At 43.1% G+C, this 22,694-nt stretch overlaps 1 protein-coding gene across 1 annotated transcript; it reads right to left on the bottom strand.

The window, feature by feature from the left end:
• Positions 1-8,542: 8,542 nt before the first annotated feature.
• On the bottom strand, positions 8,543-18,109 carry LOC141004691 (platelet-derived growth factor subunit A-like). The gene is made up of 6 exons (XM_073476351.1): positions 18,047-18,109; positions 17,625-17,721; positions 12,542-12,649; positions 12,208-12,401; positions 9,532-9,658; positions 8,543-8,601 (listed from the first exon to the last, which is right to left on the bottom strand). Exons 1-6 carry the CDS (start codon positions 18,107-18,109, stop codon positions 8,591-8,593), a joined length of 600 nt encoding a protein of 199 aa, XP_073332452.1. The 3' UTR covers positions 8,543-8,590.
• Between the last annotated feature and the right edge of the window lie 4,585 nt (positions 18,110-22,694).

Raw genomic sequence — 22,694 nt, 5'->3', positions numbered from 1 at the left:
CTGGTCCATTCACTGAAGCATGTGCCTGTTCCCTTAATGTTCATTCAATAATAAAACCAGATTTACTATCAACCCAGTGGCCCCCCGTCCGCCTCCGCCTGTATATCCACCTCTTCACGAGCCCCTTCTTCCTCTTTCAGCCTATTGATGTCTTTCTCTCTTTTCTCACCGCTGAGTTTAAGTATCTACTCAGGAAGCTCCATAACTCACACAAGGCCAATACAGAAGTGAAGAGCATTAACATACTGAGCCACAGTTACACCTCAGAAGTCCACACTTGAGCTCAATATTGATGGGACACATTAGCATCTTTAGCATTAACCAAATATGACTGAACTATTGCACAACTTGTATACGAGTAGCTGATGTTGAGGACAGTGAAACCAGCTGCAACTTATTAAATTTATGGCAACAGTCTGGCCGAGTATTTAACGTAACGGTAACGGTAGTAACGGTTTCTCCTGGACTTCCGTTTTTCAAACTTACCGTCAACTTCATGTCTCCCACTCACCGTAATTCCCAAGATTATCATCTCATGAGCCTCGCTGAGTCTATACACTGACCTCATTACTGCATGCAAACTCCAGCTAATCCTCTTGTTACAGCTGCAAATGGATTTCATGATTCTGACACCGAGAGAGATTCCTCTCCTTTGCTTTCGCTCGAGAACGTACAGGAAAGAGATCCGGTTCTCGATATTTGATTGTAGTTTGTTTTTCTGATTCAACGTCGAGGTTTTCTCTTTTTTTATTCTCACGCTTTTAACTCGAGAGTGGAAACGTCCCACCGGAGGTCATTTTTTAAATGTAATGAATTCATATATTTTGGGAGGGAGGCAGGACTACTTACACTATTTTAATTCCATTTTTCTATGTTAAATAAAAGCAACCTACAGTGTGTAATAAAGTATAAAGTAGTTTAGTGAATGTACAGGCTTAAATGCTCTGCATATGAAAGGGATCAAGAGTGCTACAGGTCTCTCATGTACAGTAACATCATCCACAAAATATATAAATATTCCAGGGGATCTGAATATTATCTGTCATGCCGATGCTCCTGCTCTCCTCCGGTATCACAATGGCTCTTAATGGCTTTGTGGTAAATGAGAACCACGGAGGGATTAAAGAGAGAGAACATGTTAGACTGACATAAAAATAACTACGATAGACAGACTTTGCTTACAGCTACATGTGACATCGGGCTTAATCTCCTCGCACGGCCGCACTCCTGCAAAATAGGTTAGAGCGAAGTCACGGCTGTGGATGGCTCGTTGGGCCTGTTGCGCTTACGGGTTTTGGGTGTAGTGAGCTCACACACACCTTTTCCCTTTAACTCCCTCCTCCAGTGAGTCCATCAAAAAGCACTTAACCCCTCCCGAGCTCACCCCCCCCCCCCTTCTCTGTTTTTATTTCCCTGTTCAGCCACGCTGCCGCTTTTTCCTCTTTGTGTCTCTACAAACACTCAGCGGCAGCAGCAGGCCTTTTCGCTCAGCCCGGCCCAAAGACAATGGCAGAGCTGCAGGAGATGGAGACGACGACGAGGGGGAGGAGGAGGAGGGGGGGGGGGGGGGGGGTTTATTTTGTTGAGTGATTTGGAGTGGCTGACAGCAGGACGGCCTTTTTTTTGTTGTGTTTGTGTGCGTGTGGAAGAGGCTTATGACTTTAAAAAGCTGTGCCGGAGTCAAAGAGTGAATAGCAGAGCGGGAGGTGTGTCGTTAAGAGGTGAAGGGGTGTTTTCAGGAATATTTGATAGTGATCAGGCAGCTGTTTCCCCTCAGGCTGCAGCGGGATGGAGACCTGCAGCAGCCAGTACCTGGTTAATGCTTCATGAAGGAACAAACACAAAGTCGTTTGATTTCGGGGAATGTGACTGTGTTTATTTCTTGAATCGCTCGCTTAAGCAATGAGCACAGGCATATTGTTGGCACGTCCTTGATTTTCTTTATTTTCTTCAAAATACCAGAATAAAATACTGGCACTGTGACCAAGGGAGAGACTGATCGCTTCCCGTTTCAACTGACAAAACTGAGTAATTTTAGCGATGTTGGGGCCATTTTACAGCCGTGTTTGTGGGACAGTTCACCCAAAAATGAAAATGATCATCATCATTATCTCCTCGCCCCCATGCAGATGGAAAGTCCGGTGAGGTTTTGTCGCCCACAAAACATTTCTGAAGCTTCACAGCAAAACGGTGCTGCAGCTTCTCCTAAACAACTGAAGTAGCTGTAGGAAATCATCTTGTTATGTAATTGTTCAGCTCCAAACTGACGGCCGCTGTCTGCCTCTGCCCTGCGTAAGCTGAATCCACGTTTACTCGAACCATCTGGCTGCATAACATTGCATCGCACGTGAGCCAAACACTTGTTTCAGATACAATTAACTTGTCTTCAAAGTCAAAATTGCAGCACATCCTACAACTACCTTAAAATAGCTTCATGAATTCATATTGAAGTGTTTATAGAAAAGTGTTTCCTCTTACCTGTAGTCATATTTATCCATCGAGATTGTTTTGGTGTGAGTTGTAGAGTTTTGGAGATCACCTGTAGAAGATATACATTCGAAAAACTCAAAAGCAACGTCTCTTTCCTCTAACAATGACCCGGTTCATCAAGATAATCCACAGATGTCTTCAACTGATATCTCAAAAACTCAGCGACTCACACCAAAACAATCTTCAAAAACTACAGGTGAGAGGGAAAAAAATGTATTTTGGGATTATGGGTTGAACTGTCCCTTTACACTAGAAATCAAAATGGTTGCAAACAGACTAATTTCTCTGCTGACAGTGGGAGACGCATCCTTTCACAAGCTCTTTGTAAACCTTTGTGTGTTTGTCGTCAAGCGTTGCGTCCTCACGTCTGCGTGTGTATTCTGAGAAGAGCCTGGCACTGACGGCAGCTGCTTCACCTGAAGGCCCTTATTGGGGAAAAACAGGAAAGAGGAGATTCACGAAGAAAGGAAATAGCTCTGACCGACATGTAGAAATGGATTTGTTCTGCTCCGTTACAACAAGAGCGTACTGTCATACTCGGCCGCCGTGGAAAGAAAAGAGGCCGAGTTTAAACCTGCAGGGTGTCGAAACAATATCACAACACAGTTAACTGAAGTGACTCTGAGAGAACCGGCCTTCGTTACTAACACGTGGGCACCAGCTGCAGCGGTGGAAAGTAGCTGAGTACATTTAGGAAGTATTGTACTTTACTGTTTGTCTATTTTTATACAGTTTTGAGGTATTGAAAGTATGTGAAAGTAAAAGATCTGATTACTTCTCCCACCACTGGCCAGCTGGATGTGGACATTTAAAAAATTAGCATTATTGAACAGCATGGGATTCCTTCCTCTCTCTCTCTGGATGTAAAAGTTTTTAGTTTTGGGGCCGGGATCACATTCAACTGGAAATAAATCTAACCTCTACACATCAGCCTCAACCACACGGCAGTAAATCCTGATCTAATGATGCCAAACCTCAAAGTCCTCTGTCTCTGCTGTATCCAGTGGTGGGAACAAGCCTGACGCTGGGAGGTTTGTCACATTTATCTGGTAAGACGAGCGTTCATAAAGCAGCTCTGTGTGACACATGGAGAGGGGAGGACGAGATCAGGGAGAAGAACTGATAATAAAAAAGACTTCACATTTAATCAAGTTTGACATGACTGCAGTAAAGAAAGACAGGAGGGAGATAAGAGGATCAGTTGATGATCGTAACATCAAATGTGAAATTCAGACTTTGGAGGCTGGCCACTGTGATAAAGATTCCTCCCAGATCACAGTTACGGTAGTTAGTCGGCTGTCAATGAGCCCCTGTGGCTCTAGATTTTGCGATGTGTCCCGCACAGTTGCCCTCGTTGGCCGACTAAACATGTTGAATTGGCAGCAGAGCCGATCGATGAGAGAACTCCCTCTGATCGGATTTTCAGCTAAGTGAATCGGTGCACGAGAAGAGAAACAGAAAAAGAAAGGGAAAGCCTCATGAGCCTGTTGCTGTAGTCTCCATGATTTTACCCATTCAGTGTGGTATCTCCTTATTTTTCACCTCCATGTCTTCCTTTTGTTCTTCCACAAACGCTGCTTTATTAATAACGTGGTTTGTAAATCTGCAGTCTTGAGTCTTCCGGGTTCACCCTCAACCTGGTAGCCCTGTTGTAATGGAAATGCAAATCCCAGTCCAACCAACTCAAGCCAGGCCAGCACATGTGTATGGAAAAGCCCCATAAAAGTCCACAGCCATGTTAGCAGCTCGTCGAGGCTTTTACTTTGAGCTATACGCTAATGTCTGCATGCTAACAGGCTCTCAATGACAATGCTAATATGTGGCTGTCTGACAGATACAGGTATGTCTACCATGTTCACCATCTTAGTTTGGTGTGTTTGCTTGCTAACATGTGCTAATTAGCACAAAACACACGTTACCGCTGACGCTGATGGGAATTACAGAAGGTGTTTGGTCATAAATTGACCAAAATAGTGGACAAATTGAAATAACGACCTGATGATGGTGCTCGAGGAAAAGTTAATCACTAAAGTTATTAGTGTAAACTGGGATTGGACACCCCGCTTTACTCTATACACTATAATAACAAGGTCATTTTTGTACATATATTAAATTAATAATCAAATTATATATTGTTCTGAAGGGGAGAGTCTTTCCCGGTTTTCCTTATTCAATCCACCAAACAGCTGATGAGACAACTCACAAAAAATAACATAAATATCAATATAATGGAGGCGAAACTGAGGGCAGGAGCAGAACCTGGAGGTGTTTATCCAGAAAAAACATAAAAACATAGACATAGATATACTCAGATATACTCTCAGCTTCATAATGGCCGAGTGTAGGAATACAGAGGTTTGGTAATCTGATCTGAGATCTGTAACTGAAGGGTCCAACTTCCATCAGCTTATATCAGGTTGTACTTGACCTGCAGAGCGTTCAGCATTTTAGCTAGCATGTTGTTAATCTGCTTAACTGAGCTTTAGAGAGATGGAGTTTCTCTCTCTGTTTCACACACACACACACACACACACACACACACACTTTCATTCGTTCTCACACACAAAGACACACTTTCACTGTCACTCACACACACACACAGGCACAATCTCAGTGTGCTCCATCCTGTCTGTTTTCATTTCCTCCCTCTCACCTTTCAGACCCTGTTACACACAGTCTTATCCCCATCTGTCTCTTCTTTCTCTTTGTTCCCTCCAGCACAAACAACTGGTTTTCACTGCTTTATATTCACAACATTTTTCTCCCTTATACGTTGACATGTTGAGGTATTTAGCTGATGAACGGCAGGATGTTTCCCGCTGCTGCAGATCTGACAGATTGGAACCAAAAACCAAAGTTTTTTTTATTAAGTCCTGATGCACAGTGTCGTCTTTGTGCAGCTCAAACAGAACCACTCAATTATGAATTTTATGTATTTACACTGACTACCCACTCTGGTTACAGTGTTGGCCAATGTCTACACATGGTTTACACCAGCTCCTCCAAGAGAAATATGCCAGCAGAGTGAGTTACGCAAAGCGACCTCAAACTCGCAATGAAGTCACCCGACTGTCTGCCTCGTCTGCTTTTCACCGCCACAACCAACAAACATTTGTTTTGTCCTCCGTCTGTTGTAAATGCAGTCAGTTGTTGAAGCATGTCCCAATAAGTGTTTAACGTCTGCAACATAAAGAGCTGTTTGAGGCAGCGTGGAACCGCAGCGCGCTGGTCCAAACAGCAGGTTTGTGGGGTGCCAGCAGGGGCTGGAACGGCCTCGTGGGCACAGGGTTCGGCTCCACGGCTTCAGGTTTGGACGAGGGAAGAAAAAACATAATGTCTTCACCACCAAAAAAAAAACCCAAAACCCTACAGTCTTCTCTTTATTTTGCAGTTTACTCATTGGCTGCTTTTCCTAAACCAGAGCAGTTGTTACATAAAAATGAGTCTAGTATTGCAGAATGAAACAAAGCAGTAATGGTTCCTGAGTAAACATGTGACAACTGCAGCTGAAGTTTATATTGCAGCTCCATTTGGGGATACAGTTGAAAGCTCAGCAGAAAAGCAAGCAGTGAAGTTTAAAATATCTGGGTTGATAATGAATCGCTCTTCCTGTTGCGTGTACTGTATATATATATTTATGTCTGGAGCATCAGAAAAGTAAATGCAGCGGCTCTTTTTCAACCACAAAAGCACAGAAACTCAGTCACTACATCAGCATCAGATAACGGACATGACATCAATGAGGGAAGAAATTACCAATTACGCTCTTTCACCTTCGTATCCAAGGCCTAAGTCTCGCTTAAAAGAAAAAGTTTTGCCAATGAAGGTAACCTGATGGGCAAAATGATCTGGAAAAGGCGCCACTAGAAACTGTTCCAGAGAAGCTCAGGCCCTTTTACAAAAATACTCTGTGGGTGATTGGACGAACCATCCATCTATCACCATCTAACACAGGCTAACTTCAACCAGTCAGATCAACAGTAGAGTGCCACCACTAGTGGAGCCTGTTGGTAAATCAAATTCATACCAAATCCAGTTGAGAGAAGAGCAAAAAACATGTTACCAATCAAGAAAATCCTTCAGTGACGTTCTTTACTCTTCTTTCAATTAAATATACTCTCCAGTTTTGATATAACTGATGCTATAGTAGCAGTGACGCTAACCTTCGAGGAGAAGAAAAAAAAGTGCTTCTCTCGCTGGTCGATACATCTAAACCCCGCCTGTACCAGCGAGGAGTTGCTCATCGGACGCTGATCGGTTCAATGCCTGTGTGTTCAGCCACAAGTGCAAAGCTTGAAGCCTGACAAGATGTGATCTTGCGAATCTGCCGCTGCATCACAAAGTAAAATGGCAGGATGTGCTCCTAGATCAGTTTTCACAATGGAGTGCTAGTATCTTAAATGTGTAATATGTAGTGGAGTTTTTGGATGTAAACAAAATGTAATAAATTGTCAACAGAATGTGAAAAAATAACGACTTCTATGTGTTGTGTTGAAGAGATATCTACTGAAGTTAGCATGCCAAACAGCTAGCCGCGTCTCGTCCTGATGCAAAGCTCCCACCGTGCTCCGAGCTCCCGGTCCCGACTGCTAGCTGCATGGCCATGTTTTGAGTATGAATTCAACAGGTGGCCAATTCTTACATATTGCACCTTTAAGACATATTAAGGTTGACGGCACAGGAAGTTCTTTAAAAACATCGATTTTTATGAGCTGAATGTGTTTCTGTCTCTCATTAAGCGCATTAACTCCTCTCTCATTTCCATTAACCTATTATCACAGGAATTATTTCAGCAACACCACGACCAGTCCATTGTGCATCACTACATGTCATTGTGCCTGTGTTGAAGGGTTACATGGATGTGCATACAAGTGCCTTTGTGTTTTTCTTTATACACAGAGTGGAAGGGATAGAAAGACAGAAAAGAGTTCCTCATCATAATGGAAACGGACACTGGGGTGAGCAGCTGACAGACGTGTGGTGTTTTTCATATGATGTCACCCTCTCCTCTGTTTCATCTAGTGTTTGCGAGTCATGAGATGAGGTCACTCCTGAAAACATTTACCTTCCTCTTTACTGAGTTAATTGTCATTTCCTCAGTTTGGCCTTGAAATAACAACAGTCGCTCTGTAACAACACTGAATAATCACCTGCTGGCTGTGGCTTATTTCACTGTGTTAACAGCCCACACATGCCTTTATCTATTCTCTCCATCGGTGGGGTTTTATGTCTGTGTGTGTGTGTGAGACTCTCAGTTACAAATTCACAGGGGTTTTAGCCTCAGTATTATGATCCTCCAGATAATCTCTCTCACACACCCGTACAGAAGCCTGCTCGGGTCCTCTTTCAGGCTTAAATACATTCTTAAGTCCTTCAGTCACTCTGGGAAGCAAAACCCGATTCTCTGAAAACTATTTTCTGATCACCACGCTCACTTTTTTTTTCATATAAATAGTTTATTAGTATCAGTAACATGTCAGGAGGATTTTCTCCCCTCCATTCTTTATGTGGATAACATAGCAGAAGTAGAAACAGACAGCGATAGAAAATGAGAGGTTATAAAAATAAGAGGATATACGTGCGTGTGTGTGTCAGTGAGTGTTCTGCTGAGGAAGAGTAAATCTTGGAGTACAAAAAACCTAATCCCAGTCACTGTTTCTAGAAAGGATTCCACCCAGTTTATAATCCGAGTCGCTGAGCGGTTTATACTCTGGAGAAGGAACAAGAGGCAGACAATCTTTCCATATCCCAGAATGCACCTCACCCGTGCCAGCGTTCTGCATTTTCATCGTCTAATCGCTTCTTTTCTCCGTCGAGGAATCACAGCGGGGAAACCGTCAGTCTGTTTCTTATTCGTTTCTGTGACTTGTCGCTCTCAGTTTATTTTACAAATGTTTCAAAGTACAGTTGAGGTCCATAAGAGTCAGTTATCCTCCATTAAACCTCCCAAAGGTTCAAAATACACTCCGTCAAACCTTCACAGTCCCTTGATGGCAGGTGGTGGTGGAGGTGTTGGAGGCTGAAGGTGGCTCGTCCTTGTTTTCTAGCTCAGGTCATCGCCCTCTTCCGGTCCTCCTCTCCTCCATCTGTCCGTCTCTGTTCACCTGATGCCTGTTGGGAAAAGAGTCGAGTGAAGATGTGTGAGTGAAAACTCCTCCTTCAACAATGACAAGACGAAATATTTATGCTGTGTTGTACAAAAACGTACACATATTTGCTGAACTGTAACTGTGCTTTACAACTGAGGCGGACAAAAACACAAATGACGTTATCTAGTTGTTTATTTAAACATGCACACTTGGAGCACATTGATAAACATTGCTCTAAATAACTAGGTGTATGTTTGAAGGGCCTAAATACACATTTTTACATTGAGCTGGTGACGCTGTGACCTGCAGGACGTCAGCAGGTAGGTGTGTCAGCAGGAAGTCACATGGCTGCTGCAGGAGTGACCCTGTGACGTTTTAATTACAGGATGCTTTAACTGTAAGCCCTCCAGTGTGATATAATCTGATCCACTATCATTCATCAAGTGATTTACAGTCAACTTTAATTTAGAAATTAATTTTATAACTCATTTTGTTCAGGGTGACTCACAGTGAGTAGGCTTTTTTTTATTTAATGTGACAGATGAGAAGCTGAAATAACATAATTATAGGTTTGCATAAAATTTATGATTCCATTCAGCACAATTTTAATGCATGTTGGAACTGCAGGAAAGCATTTTTATTAGTGCTGCTGTCTGTTGTTGGCTCTAATTCAGGAGGAAATTTTGGATAATGTGTGTGTGTGCGTGCATGCATCTGTGTGTGTGTGTGTGTGTGTGTGTGTGTGTGTGTGTGTGTGTGAGGGGGTGCTGCCCTGAGGGAGGACTAATTCAAGCAGAGAGGAAAAACACAGTAAATACCTCAGATCTCTTATCAGCTGCTTTTGGTGTCAGTAGACACATTCAGACAGGAGCAGCCTTCACATGAGACACGAGCCAATGCATAAGTAAACACACACACACACACACACACACACACACAGCTGTATGCTCACCATTGTCTGTGTCTGAGTTTGGGCTGATGTGGCGTTTGTTGGTGCACATGCACTCCAGGTGATCCTCCAGCCTCACCTGCACCTCCCTCAGCTTGGGACGCCTCCGCACGTACTCCACCTTCGCCACCTGGAGAGACAGAGAAAGAGAGAGAGAGTGAGAGCGAGAGAGAGGTTACATAATGGAGGACATGAAGAGAAAGATTTTTTCAACTATACTGCAGAGAAAACACTTACTCAGCTTTTGTTTAAATTAAAAATTACTGGAATGGTCGAAATTGTTTGCTAAACTCTCCTCCAAACATCATAGTGCGCCTGTTTGCTTAAACGGGACGTTAGGTTGCCCAGCTAACAACCTTACTCTCTAGTTCCTCCATGAAACTGCTCACAATCAAACATCTGTGGATGATCCTGAGTAACCTGGTCATGGGTTGTGAGGAGAGACATTGCTGTTGAATTTTTTAAAATATACTTTACAAGTCGAGTGCTATTTATGCCGTTGCTCCACTAGCACTTTTGGCTGCGCCGAGTCAAACCGAGTAGAGCCAGGCCGGCAGATGTAAAGGAAAAACAGCACTAGTTGCATTATTTTAAGACAAGGCAGACATCTCTACAGCTGATATCTCCAAATCTCTGCAACTCAACCCAAAACAATCTAGATGGATAAATAGCTCTACAGGTAAGAGGAGAAATATGTATTTTTAACTTTAGGGCGGACCGTCCCTTTAAATACTGGACAAAGTTTAGGCGTCCCCTCTCATAGCTTGGTAGCTTCCAGCAAGGTGGATGTGTTTCAATAACCAGGCTTCATTCTGCTCCATCCAGGCTCCTCTTTGCCCATTTCTGATCAGCCAGGAGTTAGGCGGAGTCAGGTACTGCCAAGATGGCGACCACCGGTATCACCCACTTTGAGCTCCATTTCTTCAGAAACCTACGGGTGACGTCTTGGTGGCTCTGTCCACTTTATTTACAGCCAATGCTCACACCCCACAACAGTCCAGTACTGCACCCACATCACTGCCAACACTACGCTAATGCACCTGTTGATCACATGCTCCAGCTTGCCCTCATTCTTGAGCAAATCCAAGGGATACTTGTTGATACTGTTCAGCAGCAACTTGCTCCAAAACTGACGGGTCAATTCGTACCTCAGCCTCCGACTGTCATTCCTGCTGCTTCCCTCTCACACTTGAAGGACAGCCTGATATGACAGCAGTGTGGTTAAGATGCTAATGCTAACATTATCTTTCTATCTGTCCCTCTCTCTTTGTCACACACATGGACACACCACCTGAACCTCAGCCCGGCCAATTCCCCTCCGGCTGTGTGTGAGTGCATCTTGCACTCGTGACCGTTCACCCTCTGAACGCTGGATCTCAGCACATGTGAGTGACTTTATTTTTGATTTCCTCTGTAAGCAGACAGAGGACCGTTCCTTTCATCTCAGATTGGGTATCAGCAGGATAAAGCACAGAGAATCAAACTCGCCCTCTCTTTTTCTCCCTCAACTTTTTCCCCTCTCGACTTCTGGCAACACACACGAATACCCTTTCTTATTTGTCCATCGTTCACTCTTATTTTCCACTCGCTCTCTCTCTCAGATTTTTAATCTTGTTTATTTGTTTACATTTTTATCTTTGGATGTGAGCTTTGTTGTCTAATTTACCAACATTTAACATGGACACGCACATAAAACTTCTTTTAGACACACTGAATATCAATATCAGGTTAATAATGTTATTCTGGAGATTTAAAATTGGATCTTAGATCCCTTCACACACACACACACACACACACACACACACACACACACACACACACACACACACCTTGGGACAGCTCCCAGTTGGCAGATTGTGTGAAACGATCGGGGTTTACTGAGTCTTATTTCCAGCTCTGGCAGAGATCAAAAGGAAGCTATTATGTTCTTGAACTAACTCGCTGCCAGACACTCAATAACACACACACACACACACACACACACACACACAATGGTCAAGCTGGGTAGAGTAATTGTTTTTGGCCGGTGTAGAGTGTATACCTCCAGTAAATGGTTGTGTGCCGGTGTGTTTACATTCCCTTTGCCATCATTAGTTTTTTGTATGCGTACGTCGGTGCCACTAAAAGACAAATAACAGAAGCCTCTTACAAAATGTTTGTAGAGCGATTACCGGCGTGTACGATAAATGTGCCGACATGTTGGAATGGTGAGAATGAAAGTTTAGAAAGTTAAAGTTTTTGCCTCCTTTACTGCCTTTTTGTTTGTTTTTTCTGGGCAGAGCTTTAATCTTAAATTGTTAAAATCATCTCTTCTGCTGGTTGGTCTGAAGTTTCTCTGCTAAAAATGAGAACACAATGGAAAGAAATGGGCCATAATATCGGGTCAGGTCACCTGCTGATATCGTATATAGTGGATGAGTTACTGCATCTACTGTACGCATGTGTCCTGGGTAGCGTGGTTGCAGCTTCTCTACTACCTTCTTCTAATCTTTTGTCAGATTACATCTTCTCTGTTGCCTTTATAAATTATTATTATTATGTACAGAACTGTAGAGGTTTCAGTATCATGTTGATGGTCGAGTGCAGGAATTAATCTTTTCTTTAGATGGCATTTGGTATATAAATGCATGCTTAAAGATACACTTTCAGACATAATATACAGTAGAAATGTTTCCGTACCTTGACCATACGGTGGTGCTTGCGAGCCGCCTGGCATCTCATGTTGCTGGTGTTGCAGCAGCCGGTGCAGCGCTTCACCTCGACGCAGGGCGGCCAGATGATGAAGTTGGCTGAGGTGGGATCCACCTGGCTCCTGGGGATCTCATAGATGGCTGTCCGCACCTTACACACCGCTGGCAAGGCCTCTTCCACCACTGCAGGGGGAAAAAAAAAAATGTCAAAGATTACAGACACCAGGCAGGAAAGAGCATATAACTATAATATATATCCTTTAGCCAGTGTGTTTCTGTTTCTGAGACCTTGATGGTGTGTTATGTATGTGTGTGTGTCTCACCGGTGCTCCTCTTGTGTCTGGTGTGTGCGTGCGCTCTCTTCAGGTCGGGGAAGCTGTGAGAGAAGTCCTTGTGGTAGCTGTGTTTGGTCTCCTCGATCACCTCGTTCTCTGGATAAAGACAAAACAACACACGCACGTTCAGACGTCACACACTCACATTTATAGACACCATTCATAAATATTCCCAGATCCCTGTCAAACACACATACCAAGACACCAAACACACACACTTTCTTCTTTGAAGGATAAAATATGTGTAATGGGTTTTTCTTCTGGGAAGCTTGAATGTTATTAGTTAATATTATGGCTATTTCCTTAGTGGATGACTGTTTTTTTTTGTACAAGATGGACTAAAAAAGGTCAAAACATTCAAACTGGGCACCATGAACCTCCACATAAAATGTCTTGATGACTGACCGACTGACCGATAAACAAACTGTGAAGACAGGGGGATGTTTACATGCTGCAGCAAGTTGTTTATTACAGACATCTTTATCAAGTCTCTCATGATCAGAGCACAAGCTAAACTAGGTTATTCTAACTGAGTTATGATGTTTATATCCCAGGTTACTGAGTTCTCTGCATGTAAATGCAGCCAGTGAGAAACACAGCCTGTCAGTGCGTATATCAGATACATTTTAAATCTAATTCATCAGAGTTCACTCATGGGTCGTCACAACTCTTCAGCTGAGGAACTGACGGCCAAACTGACAGTTTCTGACTGCAGGTACCGAGAATTTAAACATGATGCATGATGCAAGTGTTGATAGCTTTTCTGAATGACTCAGTGTGGCCTCTGAGCATGAAGGCAGAGTGATAAGTTGGCCATCATAAAGAGAAGCAAGATGCAATAATTGTTTGAAGTTGGGGTTAATGTCGCATGTTTTCAAACAGTCTTTCCCAGAGGGCATTCAGAGAGTTGCATTTGTTTTGTATACATGACAAGTGACAGAGAATTGTGTCAAGATTGAAAAAAGAGAACTCAAAGCCTCCTTTCTCTCTCTCCACAGACAGCACAAGGTACCAAAGTCCCCAATCTAAATAAATGGGGAGAGAGCCAGAAGAAAAAGCATGTCGTACACCCGCCATCTCTAGTGTTAGAGACTTTTCTCATACTTTTCTAATCAAAATGCTTTGAGTGGTTGGTCTCCACTATAAGGTCTCTGAAGGTACCCTTTAGCATCTTTAAGAGATGCACAGGGCTACACCACATAGCGCGACCCAGTAGGTCAGGATGGATGGACGTTCACCGAGGAGAACACTGTTCATGTCCCGCGAGTATGAAACCAAAACTAAACGGTGACGTATTTTAACTTACATATGCAATTTAATTTACGTAAAATATTAAACTTGCATCACGTACATTACGGCACATATGTAACATACTTATTTTAATCCAAACATTCTTCTTCTAAAGCTAAACAACTACTTTTGGAGCCTAAACCTAAGCAAACTGTGACCATATCACATTTACAACATGTTAGAAAGGCTTTCTGGTGGTCTCATACAGACACCTAAAGGTACTTTGTGCGTCTGTATAAGACCCAGAGGAGCGTGACAAAACATCGGTATTTGATGACTGGGAATGTGAACAGGTTGGTAATGCTCTACAAGTGAAATGCTGATCAGGGGACAGTTTATCTGTGGCTCTTTCGCACTCTCTGTTTCGTGGTCATTTTATTGAAATCACTGCTCCATTTTATTTTTTTAAGTCAAGAGTTGTAAAGCTGACTCTATGACGTAACAACTGTTGTTGTTGCTGTTATAGTTACACATACTTCCTTCTGAATATATTGGTATGATTAACCTAAAGAAAATAGGCAAGTGGTAGAAGTGTCAAGTTGACCTGAGTTGACTCACTCTGAACATTTAACAGTTTGCTTTCACATGTAGCCAAATCAGAAATGTTTACCTGCCTTAACTCACATAAACTGAAACTGAACTGATGAATAAAGGTTGTTTTCACATAAGCAGTGAGCATTACGACTGTGTACTGACTGTAGGAGGTCTAATAATAAGCAGCATTGTGGGAAATCACCTCCGAACTGGGGAGAAAAAAAGTACCATTTATTTTCATGTTCGGACTCGGTTATCAGAGATTAAATGTAAGCAGTGAGTGCATTTATTTTATAGCATCATAAAACATCTCAGTATGTTTCTAGTGATGCTTCTAGTCTGTTTTCATGACTGTTTAATGGCTTTTGTTTAACCGTAAATAAATACATAAATAAATCTTGAATCATGACGAGCGGAAAAATCCAAGCTGATGTTTATGTTTGGTTTAGTGATGATTTAAAACCCAACAAGGGAGCTCTGCCTTTGTGTGTGTGTGTGTGTGTGTGTGTTTGTGTGTTTGTGTGTGTGTGTGTGTTTAACATGAGATGCTGTAAAAACCAGTCAAGTGTTTCTGAAGTGTTCACAGATCCATCAAACCATTTCAACACTCAGCAGTGCCAAACCACAGGATATCCACAGACACGTTCATAGCCAATAAATTAGGAGTTTGTCTGTGCAGTGTGAACCTCTATGTTTGTGTGTGTGTGTGTGCGTGTGTGTGTGTGTGTGTGTGTGTGTGTGTAAGAGAGGGGGGGAGAAAAAAAGAAAGAAAGATTCCCAGAAATCAACATAAATGATGTCTGGGCAGGACTGTTTTAATTTGATTCTGAATACCAAACCTCACACTTCTTTGTGTGTGTGTTTGAGTGTGTGTGTTTGTGTGTGCACCCGTCATGGAGAGCTCCCTGCCATGTGTGTGTGTGTGTGTGTGTGTGTGCAAGCAGTCACGCACACACGCCTGCCTGTATACACAATGCGCTTCTAAAACACAACAAAGTCCACCTTCAACTTTTCTCTCTCTCTCTCTGTGTGTCTCTGTCTCTCGCCCTCTCTCTCGCCCTGACATGCAGGAATTTGAGCATGAATTATACATAGCAACACAGCAGCCTTCCAGCGGGCCTTGCTCTCAAACCAATAATGGGCAGCATGACAACAGCATAATGAAGTGAGCCACTTGACCCCCACCGAGCCGGGGAGCCGTCACACTCGACATTTGCATCTCAATGATGCCAGGATTAATGGTGGCACCGCTCGGAGCGGCAGACATTAAAAAATGAATCAACTATTTTTCACAGACGACCAGAAGTTCAGAGCGGAGGAAAGTTTGTGTGGCAGGAATCTGGAGTCTGACCCGAGGCGAAAATGGAATAAAGCCGGTTTTATGCCACAGTTATTTCCTCCAGTCTCACCTCACTGATTCGCTCAGTTCTGATTTATAACCTGGATAATGAGAACTGGCATCTACTGTGTTTATTGAAGGTGAATATTGCTTATGAGTTGTGGCCTAGTTTTTTTTACTTGCATAATGTTTACCTTTTGTTTTTTGTTTTTTTAATGCACAAAACACTTTTTTTCTCCTTACACATTTCTGTTGAATTTAACCGCTCAGCCAGAAAAATGCCACATACCACAACCATTAAGTTTTTAGAGGAAAAATGTTTTTACAGGTATTATTATTACACAGATTTCCTCTTGGGCAAGTGTTTGACATGGAAACTGATATTTATCTATATATATTGATAAGGAACGTTTCACTATATCAGAATGACAGCTTCCTGAAACTTCTTTCTTGAACTTGAAGGGAGTTAAAGGCAGGAAATGGGCTCTGCTAATTTATCAAAATACAATAGAAAGTTTGGTAAACAGAGGAACAGCCAAAACTATCAGCACAAACTACTGGTTTTAGGGGGAATCTCCTGCAGCAGAAGTTGAGAAATCCCACATTTTAGTCCTTAGTATGGAGCTTCAAAAACACAACAATTCCCATAATGCAGCTGTCTCTTCATTAGGCCCCCTATGCCTGGTAAATGCTCACATCTTTAAAACTCCACACCCTCTGCTGTTTCTAACCTTCCCATTGAAAACCTTTAGCCTTCAAGCCCAAGATAAGATCACCTGGCTCACATCACTGTGACATCGTAATATATTTCAGACTTCACAAAAGCCACGTTTCAACCAAGAAGTTCAGTCCAGTTACACGTCACAGAACAGTTATTTTTGCATTTCCATTATCAAAAGTTGTGGATGGTACCAAAAGAAGCGCTCCATGCCGTCCTGTTTCATCATTAACCGTCTGTTGAGGCACATAGCGCACTGATCCGAAACTAATAGGTGAAGTGGAACACTGCAGACCCGAAGATCAACCAGTGACAACCCCGCCTACATTTAAGAGTACTGTCTGTGCTAGAAAAGCAAAACAGATCTAGGGTTTCGGTACATATATTACAGGATCCAATGGTACTATAAGATGATATTTAACTGTTTTTTTAAATGTGTAAAAATGGCAGAATGCCCCTTTAAAACATACATTTTCTTTACAAGTCTACCTCTCATTCCGAGTTTACCATTGGCAGTGGCTTAAAAGCACAAAGTCAACTCTGCCTCTGAGTTCACGGCGGGTGTAAAAGAGCAGGACAGGCCACTGGTCTCCGAGCAACATCCGGTGAGGTATTCCAGTAATGAGCCGAGAGGACAGCATCCTCTCACTGTGCACTGAACCAGATGCAACTAATCTCTCAAGGCACAGACAGGGAGGGAAGCAGCAGCTCTGACTGGCACATGGAAGCCACTGGTGGGCTGATGTTTGTCAGCAGTTACTCTGTGTTGAGGTTGAACCCACTCAGGATCTTTCCAGGCTACAGGGACATCAGTCAGTCTGTTCTGGTCTTATTTTGTCAGCAATCAGATTTAAAAATGAAAAAAAAAATGCTTCCAATGATCAGAAAAATGCCAAATATCCAATCTGATTGAAGTGATTGATTGAGTATATGAAATATATTGATGATATACTTTTATTTGCACTTTTCATACTTGGGTACATCTTCTACATCGACTTTTGACTACTTTTCCCAGCACTGCATAATAATCCTTCACCTTGAATAACAGCTGAGCAGGCATTTGTGCATTATGGTGCACACATCAACAACATGAACTGAGTTTTTCTGCTGAATAACCTCATTTTTTGCTGTAAGGCTCGCTAATCCAGCTTGTAGGAGGGAGCGATTTGTATTATAATGAAGCGCTTTACCTACGGAGTCTATCTCTAGCAGCCGCTGGAGGTCGCTGATGCTGCGGATCTCGCTGCGGGAGAGGCGCTCCAACAGCTCCCGGGGGAGAGGAGACTCCTGTGGGAACAAAGTCAGTCCGTGAGCCGCTTTACTGCGGATGGAGACAAAAAAAGCTGCGCCCGTTGGTGCGTAAAGGGCGCAAAAGCATGCAAGCATGACTAATCTGCAAACTCAGCGGCTCAGTGGCAGATAACTTGTTGCATTAATTTAAAAAAGGATGATACTTTTGCCAATCTACGCCAAAAGACAGCGTAAAAATGCGTGCGTAATTACGCATAATGAATTTAACCTGCTGCATGCGCTGCAGTTACTTTCATGATTTCTGTATACGTTGCAACACATGTGAAACAAATCAACCACATCACACTCCCGCGCGGCTCACCTCAGCAGCGGTGCGTAACAGGCAGAGGCAGCCGGCGAGGAGGTGGTATACCGCAGCTCTCATCTCCTCTCAGATCCGCTGCATAGGCACCAGGACGAGGCGAAGGTCCACTGCAGGAGCCGGGCGGTCGCTCCCTGGTCTCGGGAGCCCACAAACATCCCTCGGGAGAACTGGCAACAACCACGACCTCGATGAAAGAGCGAGCCAGGAGCGTCGAAAAACTTTAGTTGATGTTTCAACTCCTGAATGAAAAGCGGTGAAAGTAGAGAGGCGAGCTTGTTCTGCTCCTGCAGTCAGTGGAAGTCACTGTAGGTGAGAGAAGGGCTGACTTCTGAAAGGATACAGAAGTGATCGCAAAGCATGTTTAAGCCCGAGTTTCTTTTAACGCATCAAACGATGTAACCGAGGTCAAGTTGATGTTCAGCAGCTCCTGGTTTTGGCTTCAGATGAACAGGTGTCCGATGGAAATGTTGAAACTTTTCTTTTACGTTCACACTTCCAACAATATCCACCATCGTGTCCTCACTGTGTCCTCAGTGTAATCCGGTCAAAATCACACATCTGTGCGTCCCGCAGCAGCTGAGCATCTTGGCACTTCACATGGGGCAAATCTTTAAAAAACTAGTTGAGTTAAAACTTCCTGGAAGAAGCAGCCGTGTCGTGAACACGAGGAGGAAAAAAGGCAAATGGCATCAATAAAAAAAAAAAAAACCCTCTCCACTCTGCAGCCCGGAGGAGTTTGATATCAGTTCCCAGCGGTCCTGTGATCTCCGGGGTGAATGAAGTCGGGATGCTTTCAGTCACAGGATATAGCCGTGCGCGTCCCCGTGGCACTGAACTGGAGCGCGCTTTGCATAATTGACTAGAGGACATTGCAGGAGCGTGAACTCCGACAGCAAACTGCAGTAAAGACCCGTTTATTTGGTTTTATAAGTGTCACAACTGGTCAACAACATCTTCATCTTTGCTTTCCATGATAAATAAAGCCAATTTGAATGTTGGACTGTTATTGGTGGACAGATGATGATGATAAACTATTCTTGTACATCACTAAGACCAGACTTCTCTGTGAGGACTGACTGTCTCCATGTAGGCTAATTCATAACCTACACCTAAAATCATTAGTTAATCAGTTGCTCTGAAAGACAGTGGTCCCATGTCTATCTTAAATTACCCTCCTGCCTGACTCTCTCTGTAAGACGGAGTCAGTGACTGTGTTAGTGTTTAATTGCTGTGTAATAAAGTAATAAAGATTAATGAGTGTCCAGATCAGAGAAACTCTTGGCCTGATGGTGGAGCTACAAGGTCAAGGGGTCAGCCTCACTAGAACTGGAAGAGATTCCCGCGGGTTGTGCTGACAGGAATATCAGATAAAAAGAAAGGACGGATATAAAACTGTGTCCTAAATATTGGCGAGTCTGTGGTGGTTCCATCTTCATGCTTTCACTCTCCTCTTCTGGCTCGTCCTCTTAAAAATGTAACCGGATCGATCCTGTTTGCTTTTCCTCCTCCCTCCAGGGTTCCCACGCCTTCTTAAACATCAAATTCAAGGACTTTTCAAGGAGTTTCCAGGCCAAGCTCCATAAAATTCAACATGGCATAGTTTGAGACACGGAACAACGATCATCAATTTAAAGTGTAGTCATTGAAATTATTGATTATTACAGGTCTTGGGGAGTAATGATGCACATGTGTAAAGCAGCAGTATAAAGCCTTTTGTACCTGCATGTTATCTGATAAATTGCCTCCATTGCACTCAGTGGCTAAATTGCATTGTGGGTAACGTAGGCATTGCACTCCTATGACACTGTTGGACTCAATATGGACAGTTTAAAAACAAATGATCAAAACTGATACAGCAGAACCACATATTCTTCTTCCTTTTCAAAACCTGGCGCCTACATTACCCACAATGCAACTACCACTGAATGACATCACTGGAGGCAATTTATCAGATTACATGCAGCTACCTCTGGTATTCTTTGGATAGTAATAACTGGTAATTATGTTAATTATGTGTGATTTATAATTAATGAGCATGAACACAACAGCAACACTAACCTGGTCCTTTAATAACCATCTAACTGAGAGTCTGTGACATGAAAAGCCCTTTGCATTTATCCACTTCTTTGGGTTAGTGAAGGACATTGTTGAGGGAATGTTAAAGACTTTCCAGAGCTAAAGCTTCATAAAGCAGCACTGGAATCTGGAAATCCAGCCTCGAGCACTCGAACATGCACGTACACATTCACTCTCCCTTTGTGTCTCTCTCACTTTCCCATGCACATACGGACACGTGCACAGCAATTTACCCAATGTCCTTCATCCCAGCGCACACACACAGTCGTTTAAAAATTAAACCGTTAATCTGATCCAATCTTACAGGTTCCTGTGAAGACAAAGGAAAGAGACCAAGAGAGGAGAAGAAAGTAAGGAAAGAGGGTGAAGGATGGAAAACTGGAAGAAGGTGAGGGAAAGAATGGCAAGAGATAAAAAGCTTGTTGATACCAAGATGAATCCTATTTGGATCAAAGAAGACCGACAGAAGTGTGTGTGTGTGTGTGTGTGTGTGTGTGTGTGTGTGTGTGTGTGTGTGTGTGTGTGTGCGTGTCAGTAGAAAATCCAAGCTGTGTTGGACCAAACACTCCACCAATTAAAGCCCATTTAGCCTGACTGCGGCTAATTCCATCACAACAGAAGTCCACCTCTGTCTCTCTCCCTCCATCTCCCCTTGAATGGCTTCAGTGCACCCGACACACACACACACATACACCGGCACACACACATAGACAAAGGACCGGAATGATGGAGAGGAAATGGGTCAGAACCGATTCGGATCTTGAATGGCGACACACCCGTGCCGTGACGCTGTCACTTCCTCCTGGCAGCAGCTCTGATGCGTCCCACTTGTTCTGTTCTGTCTTCTCCTTTATTTTGTCTCTTCCGTTGCCTGTTGTCTCTCTCTGGGACAGTCGAGCTCCCTGCTTCCTCCCTGCTGTTACAGACAGAGAGGAGCAGACACTTTAAGTTCAACTTTGGAAAATGTAGTGTAGTAACAGCTGCTTGTATAATCATACTTAAAAGGCCTGGTCAAGTAAATAACCTGCACGACTGAAATAAGTTGGCAGAAGTTTTTGGTTGTGTCCGAGTCACCCTGGTTAACTCATTCACTGCTAACATGATGTTTTCACCCCGTACTGATGCCTCATACCTCTTCTGTCCCGCTGTAAGTCCCCCCGTCATTCAAGGTTGTGGTGCAGGCAGACTCCAGTCAGCTAACCAGACCACTTATACGCCTTTTCCACTTGTCAAAAATCCCACTTAAACCTGCTAAGATCGGGCTTTTGTGTGCAACGGGAACGTGTACACTCAGCATTCACACCCGGGTCAACATCCAGTGGTGGCGCGTAAATAGATACTGTAGTAAAATGTACAAACTGGTGATCTATGAAGTGTCGTCACTGGCCTCCATGCTTGTCTTTACTTTAACTGGGGTTGTTCCCTGTTTCGGCACGCATTCGTGACATGAAACAACAACGTAAAGCTGCAGATAAAAATCACAGACCGACTGCCTTCCCTGCAGGAAGTGGGAATGGGGTCAATAGGCGATTTTTAGCGGGTTGACCCACGTTTAAAAAACCTGTGTAGACGTGCTAATTTTGGTGGAAAAGCGGCATTAGTTTCCCAAATAACTGAGCTACTTGCTAACAGCAGGTAGTCGCTACAGCAAAGAGTCTAGTTCCTACATCTCTTTCCATCTTTAGAAGTTTTACGTTATAAATGTGTATATATTATACTGTCTTCTATCAGATATTGTCTGTCATTGCCCAAATACTCTCGGTGTTTATAACATTGGAATTTTTATTTTGTTTGCTTATGTGAAATTTAAAGCTGTATAAACCTTCTGCAGGGAAACTTCTTTTAAACGCCTCTACTTACATTTAAAAACACTATATTACCGTCGCACAACAAGAGCAAAGCGCTGAAATAACTTTTTTTACAGTCTCCTCCGTCTTCTTTTTTCCCACAGATATTTTAGAGAGTTTATTTATAACAAACCAGAGAAAACCTCATATCACTTATTTGCTTTTATAACTTTTCCAGTTCTTTTCCTACGAGCAGACTGACGCAAATACCATACACCATATTAGGGTTTTGTGTGACCTTGCTCAGGAGCACTTCAGCACTGTTTGGTGCACACAATACAAACAGCTCTCCCACCCAGACTGCTGCCCTCTGGGAAAGGAGAATACCACCAATGAGAAAAGATTAAGATGAAAATATAAGATTTGGGGAGGAGGGTGTTAGAGGTATGAGCAGCAACAAAAAAAAGAAGAGAGAGGCAGTAAAAGTTAATCCAGCAGGGGATAAAAAGTTTTACGAGCAGGGTGGGGGTTAAGGGCTATCCCCGAATTTATTCGCAAAACCAAGCACATGGTGGAAAAAAAACCCTTTATACACATTTTTCCTCGCCGTCTCTCTTCACTCCATCCGACATCAATTATTTAAGCCCTTTCCAAAAAAAAGTCAGAATGGATTTCACTGTTAAACCCAGAGTAAGTCCACTATTGGACACCTGCCAAAACCTATTGTGCGACGCATGAATGTTTGGTCATCAGCCAACTGGAGAGTTATCCAGGATTACCAT

This window comes from Pagrus major, chromosome 1, assembly GCF_040436345.1.
Source record: "Pagrus major chromosome 1, Pma_NU_1.0".
NCBI lineage: Eukaryota > Metazoa > Chordata > Actinopteri > Spariformes > Sparidae > Pagrus > Pagrus major.
Note: the sequence above shows the minus strand (reverse complement) of the source record. Positions and strands in the feature narration are given on the sequence as shown.

Bases quoted from the DNA above. Each gene is read 5' to 3' on its own strand.
- LOC141004691 (XM_073476351.1), bottom strand. From the start codon at position 18,109: ATGAGAGCTGCGGTATACCACCTCCTCGCCGGCTGCCTCTGCCTGTTA. The intron at 12,402-12,541 runs GTGAGACACACA...TTCCCCCTGCAG, and splicing joins CAGACACAAGAGGAGCACCG to TGGTGGAAGAGGCCTTGCCA. The intron at 9,659-12,207 runs GTACGGAAACAT...CTGTCTCTCCAG, and splicing joins AGCACCACCGTATGGTCAAG to GTGGCGAAGGTGGAGTACGT.